The sequence below is a fragment of the Mucor velutinosus genome (assembly GCF_035048745.1).
Source record: "Mucor velutinosus strain NIH1002 chromosome Unknown tig00001563, whole genome shotgun sequence".
Taxonomy (NCBI): Eukaryota; Fungi; Mucoromycota; class Mucoromycetes; order Mucorales; family Mucoraceae; genus Mucor; species Mucor velutinosus.
In genome coordinates, this window is record NW_027041904.1 from 119,979 (window position 1) to 144,781 (window position 24,803).

The window sequence follows — 24,803 nt, forward strand, 5'->3', positions numbered from 1 at the left end:
ACCTTCGCTTCGCTTCGGTGAGAACCATCCGAAGCATAAACACTCATATGATTAGTGATTATATATCAATCAACAATCAGGGTTCTTCTTCTAACATTTTAGCTATATTAATTTTGGGATATTAGCCAAAGGCCCGCGGCAGCGCGAGCCGTTTGAACGTAGGTTGGTTTCCACCGAAGCGAAGCGTAGGTCAGGAAACCACCCGAAGTGTCGAAAGGCTCGTATACTATAATAAAAGTCTTCATTTTCAAGGTGAAAAATGCGATTGTTTGATTTTGGATGGAGAGCATGAGGTACCCCTCATGCTTTTTGAACGATTTTTGGTGATCCCAAAAAAGTTGTGCAAAGGTGTCTGAAAGTTGGCGCTGCATGAATGCATCTGTATAATGCTACTCTGGCGGCCTAAGGCAGCTTTTAACGCGAGAAATCACGGCTCAACTACTCCCAGGTTTCGCTGCGATTTGCATTAATAGGAGTGGCCTGAGGCAATGCACGTATACTGCGTGCCAATATACGAGTTTACCTGATAGATACAGACGTAAATCATTGTAAGAGGCAGACCTACAGTTGGAGACTGTTTGGAAAAGGTCTTTTGCAAACCTGAGAAACTAAAAAAGTGAAGTATTAGTATACATTTGCAGGATGTTGAAGCCGCAAATAATAACAGCTAATTCACTCAAAGGAGCGTCAATCTAGATAGCATTTCCGTCTCTAGGATTCCTTTTTATATCGCTTATGGGTAAGAATTTTTGATAAATAATTGTCCAGCTACTTAATTGTGTATGGAAAGCTCAATAAACCACAAATACTCTGTATATTGTAACTTGCTACGAAATAAGAACCGTATAAATAAATAAAATAGGTTAAATATAGCTGCTACGCATTATGAAGTTCATGAAATTGGAAAAGGCGTACATGTTTAATGTTATGAAGCTATTAAAAGTGCTTTTACTGGCATGTCGCACTGGCTTTATTTTCGCAAAATTATCTTCAATTGCAAACCCATGCAGCATTTCAATGAACAGTTCGATATATTACATGAAGCCACTGTATTTATATTGATTGAATACTAATGAAAAGTAATTAGGATTCTTTTCATGGTACATCTTTTATAAAATCTACGGTAACAAGCCCTCTATGAGGTCTTGAGTATTTCAATTGGCATTTTACTGATTTTTTATGAGGACTGAAAGGTATGTGCCAAATGAAATATGGTTAACAGGCAAATGTCAACCCGTTTTGTGCAGTATACAACTCAAATAATTGTAGATGATCGACTAGTATAAAATTTTTAGCATTCGTTGATGGATAAAGCTGTTAGCTTGAGACGAAATGACTTGCTGCTGTGCTTATCTGTATGTGAAGTAATCCTGTATGATGTGATTTCAATTACTACGGATCTTGCGAATGTGCTGATGCAACTCCCTGAGATAAACAATAGGGGCTAAGACTAGCGGTTTAATTCTATTCTCAAATGTAGCACACATATATAAGATCTATCAGCAAAGATTAATAAAATATCAAAGATAGTATGATAGCCAGTATCCCTCGCTTTTGCAGCGCGATAGCTTTGCGGTTTGAAAATAGGAATAATGACCTTTAGTTCGATTAAATGAATGATATATAAGAGATACCGAGTTATCTCATGGGTGGTAGAACAGTAATAAGGTTACTTTTCATATGTTGGCTCAGCTTTATTAGATCAAGAGCGAGGTGACATTTATATTTCCTCATTTGCCAATTTCACATCCCGCTGATTCAATTTATGCAGACGCAAGTGGTACCTGAATCAAAGAAATCTATATCCATTCACCGCTTAGGAGTCATGCTACGCCATGAGTAATGTCAATCTGTATATGAATTCGATCGTTAATTAAAACAAATATTCATGCCAATACAATCATGATACTTTAAATCAAACACGAATAATACTTGTGAGGTATTTTCTGGTATAACATAGATGAATCCACATGACTAAGTAGCCCCCAACCTAAATCTATGTCACTTATTAATGCATTTAATACTACATTGTACATCAATTAGCGTTGTGGCGAGTACACACATATATACACTATGCAATCAATTATTAGGAATAGAAATATATATGTATATTCATCGGTATTGCCTTTTTTTGAGGAGCTGTGAGTGGACGAGATAAGAGCATATGAAAAGGGGCTTCAAAGGGAGGGTGGCCGAGAAGTTTGCAATCAGGAGCATTTGAAGACAACCTCAAAATCAGTTGGAAAAGCCGTTGAATTTGCCGAGGTGGTATCTATGTATATATATTGCAGTTTCTGGTACCATCTGTTTGTCAGTTTTTATACATACATCAAATCATGGTCTCTCAAGAAGTCGCTATTTCTACACCCAAAGGATTCAAGTTTCGCCCTGTTACAAAGTATATCAAGACTTGCAGAGGCATGAAATCCGACATTACTTTGTCTTGCAAAGGCAAGTCTTGCGATTCCAAATCTCCTTCTGGCTTGATGAGTTTGGCTTTGGAAAACGGCGATATCGTTACTCTTTCAGTCGATGGTACTGATGCTGAGAAGAATTTTCCCATCTTGCTCGATCTCCTGCAAAAAGTAGGACAATAACGTTCTTGAGGTTTGGGCCTTAAATACTAGTAGTGTCTATATACTTTATTCAAGACAAGTACTTGTGCCGATCAAGAAATAATAAAGTAAATCTATAGTTTATAAATATATCTTGTTGCATTACAGCGTACGCACTTTTTCGAGATTCCAGTTCTCTTTTGAGACTAGAGCTTGTATAAATGTATCAGAATGATCACTGAATTGAGAGGTCTCGAACACAAATAATATTACTCTAGGACTTTTGGTTGATAGAGTTGTCTAATTTCATTAACGAAGTCATTGCAAGCATGATATCTTACAACGGCTGCCCTTATAGTAACCAATATCTGTAACATGATATCAAAGATGTAGACAATACTTATAAATCATTCATCAGACTCATCTTTTAAAACTAATTGGGTGGCATTATTCAATCAGATTGTATGGTAAAGGCTTCCTTAATTTGCAGCATTTACGTCCATAGCATTACGTTAGATTGCATCGGTTTATCACACGGTTTCATTCAAAATGATCACTACTCTATCTTTCGCGCGAACCGACCTTTGGAATCGTCGTTATAGTATGGTGCAGTACGTAGGAGTAATGTTTATGATCGAACGATTCGAGATTTTCTGATTGATGGCAGCTATCTAAATAATAGGCGGTTGCTATAAGGATTTTAACTAAAATCTATACATATAAATCATATGCGTTGTTCCTCATCGTTTCAAAATTTATACAGTTGCTAAATATGTCATCCATTCCAGTAATAAAAGTATAATTCTCTTTTATTTATTAACACTTCTAAAAAATTGAATGTACTATCTGATAGCTCAACAGCGCTTACAACTTCCCTTGAATCGGCTTGGGTACAATGGTAATTGTAGTGGCACTACGGAGGTCTACAAAGCTATCAAATTTGTTTTGGCAGAAGGCTACCGACATATTGACACTGCTTATATCTGTAAGTTTAAGGCACAATTTTTACCTTTACAAAGATTAAAATGCTGCGCTAGATAATACTGAAGAAGCGATTGAAACTGCCATCAAGGAAATCAACGTCAAGAGAGAGGATCTTTTTGTCACTACCGAGCTCTAGGGCAATTTTCATGAACCTCAACATGTAGGCCCTGTCTTTGAACGTTCGCTCAAAAACTTGCAAATGGATTACGTTGATCTCTACTTGATCCACTGGCTCGTGTCTTGAAAGCTTGATGGGTATGAGCTCTGTGAATGGTAATCCAAGAGAAGCAAACCTGTAACTCATGTCTCCATCATTGATACATGGCGTGCTATGGAGAAACTCGTCAAAGAGGGAAAGACTCAATCAATTGATGTCTCTAATTGTACCATTCCTATGCTTGAAGATTTGCTGAGTAAATGTGAAATACCTCCTGCAACGAATCAAGTCGAGATACACCCGTCTTTACCTCAAGAAGAATTGCTTGCGCACTGTAAAGGCAAGAATATTGTATTGACCGGATATTCTTCCCCAGGAACTCCTGGTTACATGCCGGGCGCTGTGAAAACTTTGGAAGAACCTGTTGTCACTGATATTGCAAAAAAGTATGGCAAAACAGCGGTTCAAGTGCTTTCCGACTAGGGTATAAATCGAGGTTATTGTGTTATTCCCAAGAGCGTCACTTCTAGTCGTATTAGAAAATAATCTCACCTTCTTCGAGATGGAAGACATGGATATCGAAGCGATTAACGGCTCATGACCACTGATATAAACCACAGGAAACCAGAGGGGTGTTTTGGCCTTGAAAACACTATTTTTGACTGAGAACTGGGCTTGTTTATGATTGTAGACAACGCATCTCACTGTTTTTATCTGCTTTAAATTAAAAAGTGATACACATATAGTTTTCTTGTCACTCCATCTCAATGTGTGATTGTTTTGTCAATATTGATTAAAGGTATGACGAGTGGCTTGTTGATGATCATTTAAAAGAGTGTTTCATCTTTGACCACGTCTTCCTTTCCTTCAAATTTGCAAGATAAGATGAAGCTGAGAGAGGGAAATTCGCGTGGTTTTTCAACAAAGAATACCCACAAGCCAAGTCAGCTTTTGTTCAATGATGGTCAATTCTCAAAAGGAAAGAACACAATTGCTCTTTCTACTATCCAACTGGAGCAAAAAGAACTTGTCGAACGCATCAAATCCGAGAAACGTCTAGCTAGCAACATATCGGACACAAGTACAAGCATCTTGAATGAACTGGACACTTCTGATTCAATCAATGACGATGTCAGAGTCAAACAAGAACGCGAAGCTAAAACCAATATTGACTTACACGGTAACCCTATCTTTATATTTCTAAAAGATTCTTACTGTATTAACCACAACCAATGTTATAGAACCAAGCAGATCCAGTGGCGGTAACAGGAAACGACACATTGAGCCAGATATAGACGATCCCAACTTCTATTGCCGTTCATGCGAATATACTTTCAAAACCCAAGCTAGCTATCGACAGCATTTGAGAAGCTTTCACAAAGTGAAGTGGCCACCATTGCATTCTATTAAAAACCCTGATATTTTGCCTGACTGGGATGATCCAAACCAATACTGTAGATCCTGCGAACATACATACAGTTCAAGATCAAACTACATTAATCACTGCAAAACGATCCACAAGATGGAGAAGCCTATTAAATTAGTAACAAGTGTCCCGGATGTCAATGATCCCAATAACTACTGCAAAGTATGCAATCGTACTTACAATCGTGAATATGACTACAAGCGGCATTGTCTATTCTTACACGGAGTGAAGTCAGTCGAATCTGCAAGTCAGAAGTCTACCACAGGCAGTATGATAGACACTTATTGTCAAACCTGTGATAGACGTTTCGCAAGCATTCAAATTTATAGCAAGCATTTATTCGCTGTTCACAATGTGTATTGGGAGGTTATGCAACAGAAACCGAAAGACGTACTGCCAGATGTTAACGATCCCAACTTTTACTGTCGTTCTTGTGATAGAAAATTGGCCAACAGGGATTCCTTCAGAAATCATTTAATGCTGGCACACTCGATTTATCTATCAGCACCAAAGAAAAACAGAGTAAAGCCAGATGTCAACGATCCCAACAATAACTGCCGCGCATGCGCAAAAACCTATCCTTCCAGAAAGGTATATCGAATGCATCTTCGCCTAACACATCAAATGAAATTACCGTCATTGAGAGTGAGTGCCAACCGTGAAGATCTACCAAATCCATTTGATCCTCGCTATTACTGTAATGTTTGCAACAAATCCTGGAAAACGCTAGGACGCTATCGAGCCCACTGCAAGCTTGTTCATCTCATGGTGCTATCTCACAGCTCTATAACCAATCCCACTGCAACAATCGATACCAACAATCCAAATTTCTACTGTGCCCAATGCGAGCGCTCTTACTGTAATAAAGAATATTTCAAAGAGCATTTGAGAAGAATTCATTCTATCTGAAACCTTCTCTACTAATTGTACTCACAATCAAGTTAAACTAGTATGATAATAAAGTTATAGCCTCAAATTTAAAATAAGAGCAGCATTAGCATGTCTACTCAATTTACATTCTAAGGGGAAAAAGGCTTATTGTGTACAAGGGAGTATTTTGATATTTGACCCGTTCACTTCTCTTTACGCTTGTGGAACTAGGCTTATGACAGGTAGAAGCCGCTTCATGAATCCACCGTTAGCAAGGGCCACAAGTCAATAAAGAAACTAACATATGTACAAGTGAAAAAGGAAGCTAACAATCAGCGTTTGAAAGAAATTAGCCACTTTACTTTCAAGTTAAAGAAAACGGTACATCATCAAGCAGACATCTCAGATTGAAAATGTTTGATCTTAGCAATCACAAAATGACGACTAAGCTAGAAGGTGTAGCAAATCGTGAGGTTGTTCTACAATATGCTTACAATGAACTTCATGTATGCGTCTTGATCCTGCATACACGCTTATAATGAATGGCTCATGTCATAAAGGTGGTAATCACGAGACGACCGGATGCAGTCGAGTGATAATCACAGTAAACAAAAGAATGCATGGATTTTTAAGAGGTCAATACAAAAGCGACCATCGTTAGTACATCAGTCAAATAAAAGTAAAGAAGATTAGTATTTATTTAATACAAATCAAGGGATTTCATTCTTGTAACGACTTGGAAGCAGCAGTTATATGTGTAAGATGAACTTGTGCTCTCTACTGTCTAGTTTCTTGAACCTTGATTTAAGGATATATATATATACACTCACACTAAAAACAGCTTTATGATTTCTTTCTCGCTGCTTTCTTGGCTGGCCTTGGCTTCATTGAGCTTGTTTTCTTTGCTGGTATTTTAGTGGTCTTCTCCTTTGCTGATTTTTGCTTGGCTGGCTTGGTTGTACCATGTAATACGTTGTATTGGAAGCTTGATTTGAACAGGGCCCGTATAAAGGGGAGATAATCAAACTTTTGTCGTATAGAATTGGCTTTTTCCTGCTCTCTTTTGACTGTGAGTTGGTCGACCTCTCGGTTGAAGGGATCAATGTCCATTGCAAATGTGTCCAATTTTGCTTGCGCTGATGCAAAGTCTTGTCCGAGCAATGAGCTCCAAATGTCCTTCATGGTATCATGGCATTGCGTATCTGCCTCATTGATCATGTCGAAAAATGCCTTTTTGCGTCGTAATACTGTTGGTTTGGCTAATCTCTTTCTAGTCACTTGGTTTGATAGTTGCAGGTGTGAACTATAGTCATTCTTTTTCTTTAATTTGGCTCTGTAGTCATCTTTTGTGATTGCCAATAGGCTAACGTCCATTCTGTAATCATATTGAATTAGTTGATGTGGCATCATGTGTCAGCTATGATTGCCAACTTACCGATCTTGCATGCGCTGTTGGAGGATTGATTTCACTGTAGTAATCCACTCCTCATGTGTACACTCTTGGAGCCTCACAGGCTGCGATTTGAGCCCGTCAAGCTCGCAAACAAAACCACTATTGTAGATATAGCTGATATAATGGTAGTTTTCCGTCTCGACAACCTCGTAGTTAGCATCGCCATATTCAGTCGTTGTGTCCATGGCGGCTTCAGCTGTATGGTATGCATTGCTGGCATACGCATTGTGAATTGAGCGGATTTCATTCTGATAGCTTAAACACCATACACGACTCTATCAAGAAAATCAGTACCATCGTGCTGATTTCAAGCAATACAACTTACCGTAGCTGAGAAGCCTTGAGTGGATTGTAAAAGGTTGTTGAGAATGTCTCCTGTGTTGATATCTGCATTGAATAAGACGGCTAAAAAGTGCCAAAGTAGCGCAGGAATTTGTTACAAGCTATCAGATAGTAAGTAAAATGGCCAGAATACCTCTTGATATCAAACCTGCCTGTGATGTAAAGACAATGTTACTTGCCAGAGGACCTTGCTGTTCAAAGTTGTCTGGAAGTGCTTCTTCTTCAAAGGGCAAAATAGAAATCAAGCCATGAACGCTGCTATTCTCAAGAGTTTAGCCCAAATATATCCAACATATCATATATCATACGTACGCATTGTCCTTCATTTCATCAAGTAGGCCGAGCCCAAATATGTCCACTGCTCGGGCGTCGTCCACCCCGTACTGCTGAATCATGTCATTGAAGACGGCTGTGAATTTTTATGGCTAGTTTAGAGGCAGTGAACATGTGTCAATAATCAACATACCTGGGTCTGATGGAACCAAAGCCCAATTTACTACATGTGCGTTCATTGTGATTTTCTTATAGAGCTTTCCTTGACTGTATAAATAATTAATGCAGTATGAGATCGAATTTATTGTCAAGAATAAAAGAAAGAAAGAAAGAGTTGACTCTTTGTGTAAAATAAGGCTTTTATAGGCAGCCTTCTTTCAGAAAAAAAAAAGAAGTAACGTATTTTTTGGGTGTGCAGAAAAAAAACAGGACAAAGTCCAGGAGCGTATTGCAAGGAAGGCAGCTTGATATAGGCACTTGCTGTAAGTTTTCAATAGTTTTGGGGCAGTTTGATTGACTTTTCGTGTTTAATGGGCAGCGTCAGTGCTCTTGATTAGCCAGCGGGACTCAATTTGCGCGGCATTTTCGTCCTAAAACGCAAAATAAAATTGTATGTTGCTAGTACATCTTCACCATGTAGAAGAGACAACAGTCTAGGCAAAACGCCATCTTGTGAATAGCTGACATTAGTGTCAATTGTCTCTGGTTCTGCCATTTTGTGGTGCTTGGTGGTTAAAATCTTTTGAGATTTCTTAATGTTACCCTTCTGCAATTGCGCTTTTTCAGGAACATTGAGAGGAATGCATTAAAAACATGGTAACATGTGTTTCTCAGTCTTGCTTTATGTCTTTATAAATGGGCCAGATCTTATATATTTACTGGATCATTAGCTTCTATAAGTCAGTGCTGCCTAAAATCCTCTAATCTGACAAAATAGACAATCCTACATAATAACAAGCGCATAAAATCAAAAGCAGTATTGCATGCCTATGACATTCTAATAAGTGGATCAAGACATCTGGAAACTACATAGCGCTCGTAACAGACCCCGTCTGTTTTCGATATACCATAATGCTTTGCAAAAAGTTACAACAAGAAGTGTTCAAAGTTACAAATCACAAAATTTGCCAAAACAGTAAAAAATTTGACAGCTATCACGTGCTACATTGCTGAGATCCCATACAATGCAGATGGGTCTGCCAATCCCAACAAACTGGATCATCGGCGCGCGAAACATTCAGGGATCAAGTTTCCTTTTCGGGTGAAAAGTGTTTTGTTCTGACCACCAATGCTGATTTGAGTTTCGAGAAAGGCCTTTGTTTTGAAGGTTATTGAATTTTTGAAGGATGAGCAAAGTGTTGAAGGTTACTGAGGAAGGCGTCTTTTTTAAAAAGTGTGTTTGGATGCTTATCGACCCAAAAGCTTTAAAATCATGTAAAGCCCAGCGTTATCAAAGTTCTAATTGAAAAAGTGTCAAACTACACTTATATGTAATCTGTGGTAGTAGTAGAGGTTTTGGATTAAACTAGTGGGCTCAAGTTTGAATTTGTCACTTAAGCAGCAGCATCTTATCTGATTTGGTAATATGGATCAGATAAGGAGAGTATCTAAATTTCACAAAGCAAGAAAAATATGTTTCTGTCTTGGGTACTTCAATACAAGATGCATCAACAAACAAAATGCAGCCACTATAATAATTGGCAACAGTTGATAAGCGAAGGCTTAAGGAGCGTATACATTCTGTCAGCAAGTCAAGTATGAAGATTAAATTATTTCCTATTTTTGAATAGTGTTGCTTTCACTATGCTGTCCACTTTAAACACAACGTCTGCTCTTTGTTCACATATAACTATTTAATTACGAGTAATAAATCAATAGATAAAATGCTACAAAGCATTAAAGTCAAAATCGCTTGGTGGTGCCATGCCTCGTTATCGTTTGGCAAAGTCCCAAAGCTCTACTGCGCATTTTCCTCGAAAAACCTAGTAGATGGGCACAGTTTTTCCACGCGTTGTATGAATACTAAAGACTTCAGTTCAGAATTATTTTATGATGAATTTTGTGAGTTGAAACATATATAAACGGATTTTCGATTGCTACATGTGTTATCAAATAATCAAGCGAGGAAAGTGCAGCGAACTCAGTATACAAAGAACAGTGTTTCGACGCTATTATTTGGATCCACTGTCAGCTAAACTCGCTGCCTTTATTAATCTCCTGTGTTTGCTCTACAAAATGAGGCCGCGTTTAGGCACTTGCGGTGCCTCCTTTCAAAAGTCGTTTTTTTGCCCCTCCCCCCTCTCCCAAGTTGAAATTTACAGCGGCAAAAACATGTTTTTTTTCTTAATAGCAACACAGAAACATCTACGTGGTGCTCAAGTGGAGTAAAATACTTAAGGGCGTGTAATGGCTATTAGAAACGCATAAAAAGAATTTGATATGTGCCACTATAGCAAAAGCTGGTCTTGAGACATCATTTTTGGACAATAATTTGTCTGGAGCTGACCTTTTCGGCAGTGTAGCTCTATGAGAATGGATGCTACAGCTTCCAGTAAGACCTTAAATGGCAGGTAACTCTTGGTTTCAAGCAATGATTGGTGCTAAGGAAAGAGTGGTGTAGATCTGATACATGCTTCTTTTGAAAATTCTCAAAAACATGAAAAACTGGCTTGTCTGAATACAAAAAGTTGTAGGATATCTATCAAAAGGGGAACCATCCGTTGTGAATTTTGATTCTGTATAAGTTTATTATAGATGGTAATAATCAGTATAAAATACGAATGTTTACGCTTCGGTGAGAACCACCCTGCACAGCGGCAGCTCGTGCTACCGGTTGCTCATGCGTAGTTTCACAAAATACTGGTACTTTCATATTCACCCTCCACTTACACATGAAAGCCTTTTGTATTATCTGTGGATCTGACTCTTATGTGATGCTCTACATCCATATCCACGTAGATACTTCATATACGGGCAAATACCATACTGACATTATCCCTTTTTAATCAACAGTGTGCCTAATACAGCAAAATTTGGACGCATTTGAGTTGCGTTTTCTTGCGTTCAAAGCCGTTTTAGATCGTCAGAATAGTACCAAACAATTGCTCTCATCTAGCACTTACTTGCTGATACTATTGCTCAACTTTTTGGGGACCAAAACAACATGGCCAAAAATCGACCAAAAAGCATGAGGTACCCCTCATGGTTTTCATCAAAAATCAAACAATCGCGTTTTTTACCTTGATAATGAAGACTTTTACTATGGTATATCTTGAATCAAAATGATGCTACTGATCTAACGTAACCCCTGAAATCACCTTTGTGGGACTTTGATATGTAAAATTTCGACATTTTGGCCAGAAACCTCTTTTCATATTTCGTAAATTACTCAATAAATTTATTCAAAACATCTATCCTACCTGGCACCATTGGATGCGTCTTGAAAAGTACCCCAAGAAAGCTTAAAGAGGCACGGTATGATTATCATGTTTTATATAGTCAAATCCAGCAAAATAGCTCGATCAAGTCGAAAATGATCAGAATTCGGCCAATCTGGTCAATCTGGAGTAGACTAAAAGTCTGAGTTGGAATTAATTTTGGCTGGTGGGGGGGGCAGGCTGGCAAACTCAATGCCCTTCTAGTCATGAAGGTAATAATAGATGCTTTTGAAGCCAAAAAAAAAAAAAAAAACTAGGTGGCGAATTACATAGTAATACCTTTAACCATGCCATATTCTTTTGAAGTCTTGTATTTGATAACGTCAGCTCACGATAGAACGTTTGAACCAGGGAAAGGTAAATCCAGTGTGTAGTTCATTCTGAGCAGAAAATTTGCTATCCTGCTAAAGTACATTCGGTTGATAATCCCAATCATTACTGCCGTGTATGGTATGCCAACAAGCATGTTGTACCTTAAAAGCAACTATTGCCAACACTCCCAGGAAGTACCGCAATTGATTGTCATCCTCAAAGGGGCCCTCCTGTTTCTGATATTAGACCACTGCTCTATATCCAATCCTGATATAACACTTGATGTCAATGACTCGAAATTCTACCGTGCCCAGGGCAAACGCTCTTACTGCAATGAAGACTGTTTCAAAGCGCATTTGAGAAACGTTCATAGAATCTAATTATGTACGCCTTTCTTTGAATGGAATGCCAATTTTGACAACTAGTATAATAAAGCCATCGTCCTCTTTCAGTACAAGCAACATTCGCATACTTGTCCAATGCTCCCTATTGATTGGCTCCAAGTGACTTATCGCGTATTATAAAAAAAGTGTTTCCAAAATCAACCTGTCTACTATTCTTTTTGTCAGTAACATGCGTGAATCAATTATTGTCAAAAAAGAAGCCTCAGTGGAACCTGATGATGAGCCAAAATATCCAGAATTCAGCGTTAGATTTGATGACTGGTTTAAGAAAGATGATGTTTGTTCTGCTTCCAACCAACACGTTGAATACGAGGAGGAAACCCAAAATCACGACATGTCAGATACTAATGAAGGCATTCTGAATGGACATGGTTCGTCTGCTTTCAACAGCAATGTCCACAGCAACGTTAAGCAGGAGGATTTTGCAAAACCCCAAGTCGATTTACACGGTAGGTTTGCTACTCTCTGCACTGTAACAAATAAATTAACTCTCATTGGAGTGAGCATCGCAAGGCAATTCAGTGTGCACAAAGAACTAGAGCCAGTTGTTGATGATCCCAACTTTTATTGTCGTTCATGCGGCTGTGTCTACAGAAGCAAGTATTTATATCGACAGCATTTGAGACGCACTCACAAAATGAAACTGAAATCATTGTCTTCACCAAAGAACCCTGACATTTTACCTGACTGGGATGATCCAAATCTTTACTGCAAATCTTGCAATCGTACATACAAATCAATAGGCATATACAGAGGACATTGCAGAAACGTTCACAAGATGGATACACACAAAAAACCAGCAAAAGTCCCAGCTGTCTACGACCCAAACAACTGCTGCACAATATGCAATATTACTTACAAGACAAGAGACAGATACAAAGTGCATTGTATTGTTAAGCACAAGGTCAAGCATGTAAAGGTGTTTGCCAATCCAGAAGCTACACCAGACCCAGAAAACCCCAATAACTACTGCATTCAATGCGATAAGACCTTATATGACCGTCATTCTTTCAAAATCCACCTTTTTCTCATCCACAAGATCGCTCTTGCACCAGTATCAAACGTCAACAACGATATCAGGCCAGACATCAATGACCCCAACTTTTATTGTCAATCTTGCGATAAAACCATGCGGTCAAAACGAGGTTACCAACTTCATTTGACAAGAATACACTGCATAGCTCAACTGCCACGCAAAACGAGCACAACAAGCCCGGATGTGGATGACCCCAATCATTACTGCCGTGTATGTCAACGAACATATCGCTCAAAGAAAACATACCGTACCCATGTCCAAGCAGTGCATCGAATGATTTTACAGCCTCAAAAAGATCGTAGTAGCCTTCCTGATCCTCTCGACCCTAATTTTCACTGTAGTGTATGCAACATTTCTCGCAAAACATTACGATTATACCGCAGCCATTGTAAACGGGTGCACAAGATGACATTAAACCGCTTCTCTGTATCAAATCCTAGCGCAACAATTGATATCAACAGCCCTGATTATTATTGCGCCCAGTGCGAGCATCGCTATTCTGGCAAACGTGCATTTGGATACCATTTACACGCTGTCCACGATATAAAAGCCAACCTTTGATTCAATCGTTGCTAGTTATTTCAAGTTGATATCCAAGGCAAGGTCGCCCTATACCATTACAAATACAGTTGACCTGATTGATCAAAATATATTATGCATGAAATAAAGGGTGTAGTAGCTAGTCACCTTTCAGGGGTAAAAGATGGCTTATAAAAAAAACACACACACACACACACAAAAAGCGGAAGCATGATATATGCAAGGAGAATGCCAAATCTCCAATCAGTATTGGAACATTGCAAATCAATCCACAAAATCAAGCGTACGTCTCCCATCAAGGTCAAAGATATGGCCGTGGAACCTGATCAATACGACCCCAATGTCTACGGTGAATCGTGTATAGTAACTTGTGCTGGAAAGGCTGTCTACAGATTGCATTTGACGAACGCTCATGATAGAGCGTTGAAGCGCTTATCTCTCAATGTCCATCCCAAACCTGATGTTGCGCCTGATCCTAATGGCCCAAACTTATACTGCAAATCTTGCGGCCATACTTGCACGCAGAAGTACAAATACAAACCCCACTCCCGATGGCACATCAATTGGATGCTGAAATAAACCTTTCTTCTTGATTTGATGCCACACTTATCGTGTGGTCACATCTAATCAACGGTATTTCAATTATGATTCATGCGTGGTATGGCATGGCAGGTTTGATGGGGAGCATGACATGATAGTCATCAGCAAGGCTGAAACTCACAATCATATGCTGAAAACTGCCCTACGATAGATTAATATCCGGAATCCTGTGAATGGGAACCTTTATTTCAACTCGAAACATACAACAATTTCCAAAAGCGGCGAATGAAGTGTTTCATGGTTTCGTGAGGTACGCCATAAAGAAGAAAGATATTATCCATCTTTTCAACATGTCATATCCACATGCAGACCATGATGTAGAGAGATTCAATGCCATAGCTCCCAAGCAATCATAAAAGAGCTATTGCTCCGCAGATTTCTCGACATGTTCCCACAACAACAAAAAAAAAAAAAAAAAAAAAAAAAATCGACAAACACCAATGTCAATGCCCTGTCAAGTTCATCAAACAACATCTTTGCAGGTTTCTATTGCAAACTTGATGGCTAGTGACTTCATTCCTGGGAGTATAAATAGTGGCGTCTAGACAAGAGCAATCAAAAAGTATCTTTGCTCTTCTTTATCATCACAATGTCAGTAACCATCAAGAAGGAACCCAATTACGATTCCATCAACACCACTACTACTGATACTTTACTTCAAATTAAACAAGAAGACATCAAAGAGGCAAAGATTGTTATCAATCAGTTAGAAGACATTGCTGATGAGCTGGCTGAACGTCCAGACATCGAGATCAAACAGGAACCCACTTCAAAAGTGGAGAATAAGCTGCAGAGTAAGTAAAATACTTGGCAATACGTTTCTTGCGTCTGATGTCAACCCATCCGTGATTCAGACACTCGCTTGAATCAAGATGTCTACCGTTACTGCTGTAATATGTGCGATGAAAAGATGCTGGATCTCAGAACCACGATCGTTCACATGCTAGAAGTACACAACATCCAGCATCGTAGCAGGTACAAGCACATGGATTTAGAGCCTGATGTCGATGACCCCAACAACTTTTGCGCAACTTGTGAAAAGTCTTTTTCAACAAAAGACTCATTTGAATACCATCTCAAGACGCTGCACTTTATCGTCAGAGTGAGGCAAGTCTTGGAGCCTGAAGTGGATGATCCCAATTTCTACTGCCGTCAATGCGACTTTACCTACATGGATCAAAAATTCTACTTTAAGCATCTCAAGTCATACCATGGCATCAAGGTACGCTCCCTCTCCACCAAATTCAATGCCAATATACCCAAAATCATCAAGCGACAACAAAAGAAGAACAAGATCTGCTGCAGAGCATGTGGTGCTGACTTTTCAAGTAAGAAGAACTATGCTTACCATACCGCCTTTGTCCACGGCATCAGCCGCAAGACAAAAGTGGATGCCAACATGGTCATCATACCTTCTTATGAAGAGGTGTATCAGTGTCGCGCCTGCAGTGGCAATTTCAACAGCAAGCAGCTGTATTTGGAGCATTTGCATTCCACTCACGCAATGAACATCAGTGAGGACTCCCAAACACCCAATGCCAACGACCCCAACTTTTACTGCCGAGTCTGCGACGCTACCTCCCTCTCATATGACGGTTTCCAAACCCATCTACTTGCTGTCCACAATATTGGTGCAGCTGCTTCTTCGTCTTCTATCAAGGTGGATAATGACAGTACACCTGATCCCAATGATCCCAACTTTTACTGTCGTAGCTGTCGGCAAAACTTCTTCTTCAAAGACAGCTACAAGAAACACCTGCTCCTCGTCCATCAGCAAGGTCTCGTTCCTGATGCCTCCTCTTCTTCCTTGCTTCCTGACCCACACGATCCCAGCTTTTATTGCAGTGTATGCCAAAGAGGCTGGAAAACATTGCAGCAATACAGACACCATTGCAAAGTGACGCACAAGATGGAGCTAGGCTTCCAACGACAATCCTTCCACCATGCTACCATTGACCCCAACGACCCCAACTCTCACTGTGCCCAGTGCAACCGCACTTATGCAAATTACAGACAACATCTTAGACATGCACACAATATCTCTATTCCTCCACAATAATCCTCTTTATATCACAGACTTTATGTCTTTTAAAATTTCTTTTTGCTTTGCATATATATATATATCTTTATCAATTTAAACAAAATATAAATGCTTTTATTGTTTATTCAATTGTAAGGGCAGAATACATAAAGGCTTTTTTAACAAGAGCTTGATCTCTGTACTATGTAGACGACAAATGACATCTCAGCTTTTGCATGAATTACAACAGTTACACGGCGAGTTACATGTGGCTTATTCATGAAAGTGATGTTACGCCGCCAAAGTTGTACCTTTTTATCCTTATATACCACTTACACATTAACTTAATCCATCTCAAGACATGAAGCTGGATGAAATTCAGCTCAAACAAGAACTCAAACCATTGATACATGGCGATAGTACGGTTGATGCGTCTGTGGACGAGCCAGATACGAACATAAAGGAAGAAGAATTGTGCAAGAAGGCATCTTTACCAGGTACATCTTACAGCTTACGCGTAGCTTGATAAATCCTCAATATCTTCTCGCATAGCTATTGATACGAGCCAACTGAATTACTACTATCAATGCCAGGTCTGTAATGAAATCATGTCGAGCCTAACAACCTATTTGAATCACCTTGCATCAGTGCACACAATCAGACACAGAAACAACACCATCAAGCATGTAGAGTTAGAGCCAGATATCTATAACCCCGGATTCTATTGCCAATCTTGTGAAAAAGCGTACGCAAACATGGACAAATATTGGTATCACCTCAAGTTTACACATTACATGGTATTGAAATCAACAGCATCACAAGCATTGACAGTCAACAAAGGTCGGCAGCCTGTTCCTCAAGATCCTGATTTCTATTGCAGAGTATGCAACATCAAGCATGCAGACAAGGAAGCCTATAACCAGCATCTGGGTACAGTGCACAACATATATCTAAGGAGCAGACGAGATCTCACTATCATGCCCGAGTGGGACAGCCCAAACAACTATTGCCGCGCTTGTCGATACAGTTACGCTGGAAAGTACAATTATCGCTTGCATTGCAGACGGGTGCACAATATGAAAGCACCTGTCAAAGTAGACAAGAGCAGCCTTCCTGATCTGCAAGATCCCAACAACTATTGCAAAGTGTGTGATTTTACTTACAAGACCAAGAAACTGTATCTATTTCACTGCAGTCGCTTACATCATATCAAACCCACCATCAAGGCCTCCGATAGCACACCAGACCCAAAAGATCCCAACAATCACTGCAGTTTATGCGATAAAACATACCTTCATATCGCTTCCTATCGCAAACACTTGATTACTGTGCACAAAATGACACATTTATCTTCCAGGTCACAGCGAAACATGATTCCAGATGTGGATGATCAGAATGGCTACTGTCGCGCTTGCGAAAAGACCTATTCATCTGTCCACTATTACAAAGTGCATGTCGCCACTTTTCATGCCGCTAGCAACGATCCACAACAACAAGCAGACCAAGTACCTGATGTGAATGACCCCAATTTCCACTGTCGCTCCTGCCAAAAGACGTTTCTTGATCAAAACAGATATCGCTCCCACCTTCGTGGTGCGCACAAAATGAGATTAAAATCCATGCGATCACTCAACGATGACCCCAATCTCCTTCCTGATCCGCTTGATCCCAGCTTTTATTGTCGTGTTTGCAAGACCACGTTAAAAACGATCAAGTTATTTCGCAGACATTGTAGACACACGCACCAAATGACGCTGGATCCCATACCTTTACCAAACCCTAATGCAGAGATTGATGTCAATAGCCCCGAGTGCTACTGCGCCAAGTGCGATATCTATATCAAAAGAATCTCAAACTTTAGAAGACATCTTCGAGTAAAGCATCAGCTTAAAATTGATCGCAAACGAGGCCGACCCTAAAGGCAGATGGCATTGCATCATTTCAGTCAATAAAGCAAAGTTTGTCTGATGGTGAATACATGTCCATGTTACCATCTAGTTTTGGTTGATTCACCCAGGATCACACACTGATCAAAATTAAATCTGCATGAACGGATTGCAGATACATGATAAAATTGCTAAAGTTGGCCCTATCCAATAGAGGGGCTTGTAAAGAAAAACACCCATTAAAATTTGGCGTTGTGTTTTTTTCAGGCAACGGGATACTTTTTCACTTGATACTATAAAATCATGGAACCAAAAATCAGGCGTGCTGTCATTCTCATACCTCGAGTGGTGGATATGGAAAACACGAGTGCTGATCATGTCGAAATTGCAGATTCAACTATGCAGACGGCAGGCTCTTCTTGTAGCGGCATCCTCAAACGAGAGCCAAGATCACGCACCACACTCTTGTCTGGAGAGCAAAGTACAAGCAGCTTTGACACGGACGATGGCGAGGCACGATTGGAAGAACCTTTCATTCCTAAAGACAGCATGGCATTTAGGCTGAAGCAGGAACATGTCGCAGCATACTACAACAATGACAGTGCCAACAAAGAAGACGCACTGGTCAAACAAAAAGAGCAGGAGATCCATGAGGAAAGCAGCGTAGATGAAGCAAAGGATTCCCTTATCAGGAAAGACAAGCAAACAGCTATTACCAAACAAGTGATTGATGACGAAAAGGACGACAGCGACGATGATAGCAATGCAAACGACTCGCAATCTACGTTCAAACAAGACAAGGACGCAATCTATCCAGATGATCAGGAAACGATGACCAACGAGTTTGTAATCAAACATGACACCATTGAAGTCGGAAAGGGTGAAATCACATTGCATCAAGAAACTCCTGGTAATCATCATTGAGTACATGGATAAAGAGTTGGGTGCTCACGTTTGCGTATCATAGGACAAACTTCAGATGCTACGAATGATCAGGGCTATATATACAAATGCGCCAAGTGTCCTCACAGAACCACTAATTTCATATTGCTGATGAAGCATCGCCAAACGGCTCACAATGGCCGAGGCTATGGAGGTACCAGCATCAAACACTTGCACCTGAACCCAGTTCTGAATGATCCCAACCACCACTGTCGAGCATGTGAAAGAAGATTCACAAATCTAAGCGGCTACAGGACTCATTTGAGATTGGTGCATCATATTCCAAGACTAGCAAAACATGACACGCAGCCAACAACGGGAGAGAGATCCACTGTAGCCGCTGCAAGCAAGCCAAGTGAAGCCAACCACTCGCGCACCATCAATGATCCTCAGACACCAAAGTTTAGATGTAGCTTCTGCAGCGTGCGTTTCGATTCCAGGCTGACTTTGACTCAACATCAAATAAACGACCACAAGAAACGAAGAAACAGTAAAACGGCACACTGCATTGACTGTAATACGCAATATAAAAGTACTCAAGAATGCAGTCGGCACAGACGTCAAGTCCACAATGCAGATGTCAGAAAGACCTCTGCGACTACGGCTGATATTGACACTGATACTATACCTGCTACCGCTAGTAAAACAGCCGGACCAAAAATTACATGCAAACTGTGCGGTATGGGGTTTGAGTCTACAACAGCGCATTTAATCCATTACAGTAATATGCACCGAGTCTACACCAAAAGAAGTGGGATAGACACTGAATCCTCTATTACCAGTACCCTGGAGCAACCATCACTAAAACGTCGCACTCGCCAAAAAACCAAGACTGTTCGATTCATGCTTCCTGATTCTGTTGCATCGTCGTCGTCGACCACCACCACCACCATCACCGCCACTAATACAGCGCCATTTCGATGCAAAAGCTGTGACATTCCATTCAATACTCGACCAGATCTGACACGACATCGTTGGTCTGTGCACCGTGATACCTTGGTAGCAGTACTCGACAAGGAAGAAGAGCACCAGGGTGCGTCTACTGCTGATGCTAAATATCGCTGCAGACGTTGCCTTGTGCAATGTGAATCTCGATCAGCTCTCACACACCATCTTTCGATTGTGCACAGCAACTTTGATTATTCAAAAAAGAGCGCCCAGTCACTTTCATCAACCAAACCAAAAACGAATCTCCAATGCAATGCTTGCTCTGCTGAATTTGATAGTCGCTCGGCTTTGGCGATACATCTGTGGGCTGTACACCCTAAAAGCATGCGAAAAGCAAGCAAGTCATCCGCTGCTGGTGGCGAGCAAACGATAGAGGAGCTTCAAGTAGGTGATATGAATACCGCAAAGCAAGATGGCCAGAGCAATTACTGCAGTTTATGCAAGAAAAAATACAAGAATTGGCATTCTTACCGATCACACGTGTACAGTAAACACAGAAAAAGTAATGCAGAAAGAACACACAGCCCACAGTCCAATGAAAATGACACACCTAGCTCAAGTCGCTCGAAACCGCCAGCTTCTTCTGTCGCCAGTCCTCTTCTGCCAGACATCAATGACCCTAACTTTTATTGTCATGTGTGTGACAAAACTTTGCGAACCGAGTCTAGTTTCCTTGGCCATTTGCTTGTCACTCACTCAAACTATCCTTCAGATCCATGCCAGCAGCAGCAGCAGCAGCAGCCAACAACAACAGCAACAAGGAAAAGAACTGCCGCCGTGCTAGATGTGGATGACCCCAATAATTATTGCGCATTCTGTGAACGTACATTCTTAAGCCAGGACATCTTTTACCAACACTTGCGTTCACAACATCACATCAAGCGAAGACTGGACACAACATCTGTCATCTTCACTGCCTCCAATCACAGCTCAGATGCATCATCCTCTAAGGGTAGGCATTTTTGCACCGTCTGTCATCAGAGACAAGCTACCCTGGGTCAGCATCGTCAGCACTTGCGGCTTGCCCATAAAGTGAAGCTGCCTCCTGTCAGCAAACAGGTAGTAGCCCAATTCAGGTACCCAAATGAGTTTATCGATATTGAAAGCCCGGATTTGTATTGCGCTCAGTGCGATCATTACTTTAGCACTAAAATGTTCTTTAACCAGCACATTGAAGGTGTTCATAGGATGTCGCTGTTGGCCTAGCTATCATGTATATTGATATGAATCTGCTCATATAAAGTATAAGGCTATTGTATGTTAAAGAAAAAAAAAGTATTTGCTATTAAAAAGGTTTTAGTATTATTGCATGATAGATGTCTGTGATTGATTTGATGACCTGCAAAGTGCAACTCACTAGGAATGAGCCATACTTTTTTTTTTTTTTCGTCCACTCCTTGAGTTACTATAACAATGACAACAGGGGGAGCCCACATGGCGTTCTTGCTGTTGATATTTCTAGCCTTTCCGATGATGCCGCAATATTATTGGCCTTGGCAGATTCATCCTCCTGCAGAGACACATCAGCAGCAATAAGACCTTAATCTTGAATGCGGGATAATTGTGTTAGCCTTGAACCAGTTGACGAGGACGTGCGACGTAAGAGCTCATAGACCACTAGCTGCCAGGAATAGACAACAGAGATAATCCAGAAGAGAATGTCCTTCCTAGTAGATTTGACGGAGAAACATTTGTCAGAATTGAAATCCACTTTCAGGGACAACAAAAGGTCATAGGCTACCATAATTCAGGAACCAGGATATATAGATTAGCCATTTGATGGCACCACTCATGTTTCTTTGCACTACTGTCTGAATAAAGAGATCTCCATATACCGCACATCTCTGCTTCTGTTTGATCCTTCTTATGTATTATTATGCAACGTATAATACCTTTGCCTTTCAGAGAGGATCTATACCCTAAACGCTTTTCTATTAACTATATTTGAAAATTTGACTACAACTGACATTTATTTTCGGCAGTGTAGCTCCATAAAACCGTTTAAACCCGAGTTTATTACAATCTGTTGATGTGGCCTTTTTTGTGTCATAAGATTTGTAGTAGGTATCATGAGCCTATGTTCGCTCGACTTTTGATAAAAGATTTCGTTATTTGTTCTCCCTGATCGTGCTGACACCGATTCAGCCTGTCCAATTTCAACCATTTCTCATTAATTATGAGCGTTGTTCAACATTGTGGATAGACTTCAAGTCTAGTTTTACGGCTACTAGATATGGCATCTCTGCTGTAGATGACCATCAAGAGTATTCTGCTGACCTAATAAGCACCTGATCCAATCCATGCAAGTCATTAGATTAAAGTTTGAATAATAATACCATTGGCGCTCAAGATATAAAATTACAGTAATCATCGCGCATTTTAAAACAAAAGATCTCTTCATTAGAATCAGAATAAACGCGTCTATCACTAAGAAAACTAAGTTTATTACGCAGTAGAGCATCTGGGTCATTAGACAGAACTTTAATATACTTACACCTTTGGCAACACAACCTACCACGCCCTCTTTTTAGGTCGAATCTTGTTCAAAGCTAGTCGTTTTCAAGCAGGAATAACTCATGCTACAAAGCGCTTTGGGCGCTTGGAATAGCACCAAACGATCCCTCTTGGCTGCGCTTTATTTACAGATGCTTTATCTCAATTTTTTTTTGGGTCATTGCAAATTCATAAAAATCCTCATTTTCACATGAGTACTAGCAAGGGAAAATTCTTGAAAATCAAACGATTGCGTTTTTCACCCAAAAAATGAAGACTTTTTCTATGATATATATTAGATCAAACTGGCTGTAAAGATGATATGCAACTTTGGAAGCTACGTTTTTGAGACTTTCATATGCTAAATTCTGATATTTCTGCAGAAAACCTGTTTTCATATTTTTGCGAATTGCTCGTTGTTTTTAGTCTAAAGGCTGTACATAATTAGCATCATTCGATGCGCCTTTTTTGACTGTTTATAAATGCATTAGAATGTAAAGTATAACAACAACAATTTTCATGATCAAATTTAGCAAAAGCGTTTAAAGGATGTGAGATCAAGTCAAATTTGAACACGAAAATATACACTGCTGCACAATTGCAAATTAAAGTGCAGCAGTTACGGCTGCCACGGCAGAAGACTGAGTGTAATGAAATAACCACCCAAACGCAACTTGATTGAGAACCGAAATCCACCAAATAGCACTCATTCAAATTCATGCTATTTGGATCTATTAGTAAAAGCGCTCAAATGTACATCAACAACTATTTAAACATACGAAAGTAAAGATACACGCTTATATCGCGCATCGTGTGGTTGAATCACTCCTGATCACAGTGTATTCAATCACACCCATGATGGTCATAATAAGTGATGGTATTTTCATCCAAATAAAATCAAATCAATAACAAGCATATTCAAATATGGCAACTATGCCCTGCTGCCATAGTTGCACAATATCCCAGATAAAGGGTTCCATACTTCAATAACAAACATCACACTTTAAACCATCAAGGTTACATTAAATCATGCTATGACAATACCTCACCCAAGCCCATCAAGGTTACTGAAATCGACCCTTACGGCCAGTGCTCTTGCATTGATTACCACTTTAAATCAAACATCAACAACATTTGCCAGATATCGCAATAGCAGCACCTATTGCTCTCTAACATCGCTAATCCTACAAGCTAGTTGCAAATGTATAAATACTCTTCTTTTTTTTTTTTTTTTTACTCAATTCCAGGATCTTCAGTTCATTTTATACACAAATAAAATACAGTTAATCTCTATTGTATTTTACTATTGCTTTATTTTTTTTTTGTGAAATCTATTTAAACCTGATGTCACTACAATACCCTTATAGTAGTATGTTCTTTTCTTCTTTTTAATATTTTCTGTTTCTTTGAAGCATACCTTTTTTACGTTGTGTGGATGTGCCTATCCCTGAAGCTCAACAAGACTTTATCCGAGGCTAGGAGGTAGATAGGCTGCCTCCACTTGGTTATCGCTACTTACTTTAGTGATGATTGAGAGTCTCAACGCCAGAATTTAAAACTAGGTGGTGTAAGTAAGGCATGTTCTAGCACCTGAGGGAAACTTGATGATAGTAACGGCTGTATTGCTATATATAGCGGAGCTTAAAGTTTTGACTCACATCAAAACAGGGGGAAACCCTCACAAAAGAAGATTTGAGTTAGCGGAGTTTTCAAGCGTTTTGATTGGCTCAGGGGTCCAAACGGCGAAGGGTTACAAATAGTAGATTTCCTATTGATCTGTCTGTGGAATTTGAGGCTTTACAGACTAAAATTCACGGAAAAAAAAGAATAAAAAAACAGTAGTGTCAACTTGATAAAGGTATATTTTATTATCAAACTGACAGGTGTAAAGTAAACTGAAGTCTCTCTACTGGCCAGGTAGATGATCCTTCTTATATACTATAACAATGGATAAAAGTTCTATTAATTAGATTGACAAATAAGTCAACTCAGATCAACTAATGTCTAATCATGCTAAAAGACAATTCCAGCAAGCTAATCATGATTTAGCTCTGTCTGGATGAATAATTAGACTCTCATCCGAAGTACCCTGATCTATCCTTTCCATAAGGATAATTAATATCGA

General features: G+C 39.7%; 8 protein-coding genes across 8 annotated transcripts; 7 read left to right on the forward strand and 1 right to left on the reverse strand.

The window, feature by feature from the left end:
• Positions 1-2,336: 2,336 nt before the first annotated feature.
• On the forward strand, positions 2,337-2,597 carry ATC70_008637 (uncharacterized protein; the record flags this gene model as incomplete). The annotated part of the gene is made up of 1 exon (XM_064827884.1): positions 2,337-2,597. One exon carries the CDS (start codon positions 2,337-2,339, stop codon positions 2,595-2,597), a length of 261 nt encoding a protein of 86 aa, XP_064685086.1.
• A 795-nt stretch (positions 2,598-3,392) lies between these two features.
• Positions 3,393-3,675, forward strand: ATC70_008638 (uncharacterized protein; the record flags this gene model as incomplete). Its single annotated transcript, XM_064827885.1, has 2 exons — positions 3,393-3,540; positions 3,593-3,675. 2 exons carry the CDS (start codon positions 3,393-3,395, stop codon positions 3,673-3,675), a joined length of 231 nt encoding a protein of 76 aa, XP_064685087.1.
• A 906-nt stretch (positions 3,676-4,581) lies between these two features.
• Positions 4,582-6,031, forward strand: ATC70_008639 (uncharacterized protein; the record flags this gene model as incomplete). Its single annotated transcript, XM_064827886.1, has 2 exons — positions 4,582-4,876; positions 4,938-6,031. The coding sequence occupies 2 exons, from the start codon at positions 4,582-4,584 to the stop codon at positions 6,029-6,031; spliced, it is 1,389 nt and encodes a 462-aa protein (XP_064685088.1).
• An 804-nt stretch (positions 6,032-6,835) lies between these two features.
• ATC70_008640 (uncharacterized protein) lies at positions 6,836-8,299 on the reverse strand (the record flags this gene model as incomplete). Its single annotated transcript, XM_064827887.1, has 6 exons — positions 6,836-7,367; positions 7,428-7,720; positions 7,771-7,850; positions 7,921-8,045; positions 8,100-8,196; positions 8,254-8,299. The coding sequence occupies 6 exons, from the start codon at positions 8,297-8,299 to the stop codon at positions 6,836-6,838; spliced, it is 1,173 nt and encodes a 390-aa protein (XP_064685089.1).
• A 4,083-nt stretch (positions 8,300-12,382) lies between these two features.
• On the forward strand, positions 12,383-13,810 carry ATC70_008641 (uncharacterized protein; the record flags this gene model as incomplete). Its single annotated transcript, XM_064827888.1, has 1 exon — positions 12,383-13,810. The coding sequence occupies one exon, from the start codon at positions 12,383-12,385 to the stop codon at positions 13,808-13,810; it is 1,428 nt and encodes a 475-aa protein (XP_064685090.1).
• Positions 13,811-14,978: 1,168 nt separating this feature from the next.
• On the forward strand, positions 14,979-16,448 carry SUI1_1 (Eukaryotic translation initiation factor eIF-1; the record flags this gene model as incomplete). Its single annotated transcript, XM_064827889.1, has 2 exons — positions 14,979-15,183; positions 15,244-16,448. The coding sequence occupies 2 exons, from the start codon at positions 14,979-14,981 to the stop codon at positions 16,446-16,448; spliced, it is 1,410 nt and encodes a 469-aa protein (XP_064685091.1).
• Positions 16,449-16,770: 322 nt separating this feature from the next.
• Positions 16,771-18,328, forward strand: SFU1_3 (GATA type transcriptional activator of nitrogen-regulated proteins; the record flags this gene model as incomplete). The annotated part of the gene is made up of 2 exons (XM_064827890.1): positions 16,771-16,906; positions 16,962-18,328. 2 exons carry the CDS (start codon positions 16,771-16,773, stop codon positions 18,326-18,328), a joined length of 1,503 nt encoding a protein of 500 aa, XP_064685092.1.
• Positions 18,329-18,598: 270 nt separating this feature from the next.
• Positions 18,599-21,391, forward strand: ATC70_008644 (uncharacterized protein; the record flags this gene model as incomplete). The annotated part of the gene is made up of 2 exons (XM_064827891.1): positions 18,599-19,205; positions 19,263-21,391. 2 exons carry the CDS (start codon positions 18,599-18,601, stop codon positions 21,389-21,391), a joined length of 2,736 nt encoding a protein of 911 aa, XP_064685093.1.
• Positions 21,392-24,803: the final 3,412 nt, after the last annotated feature.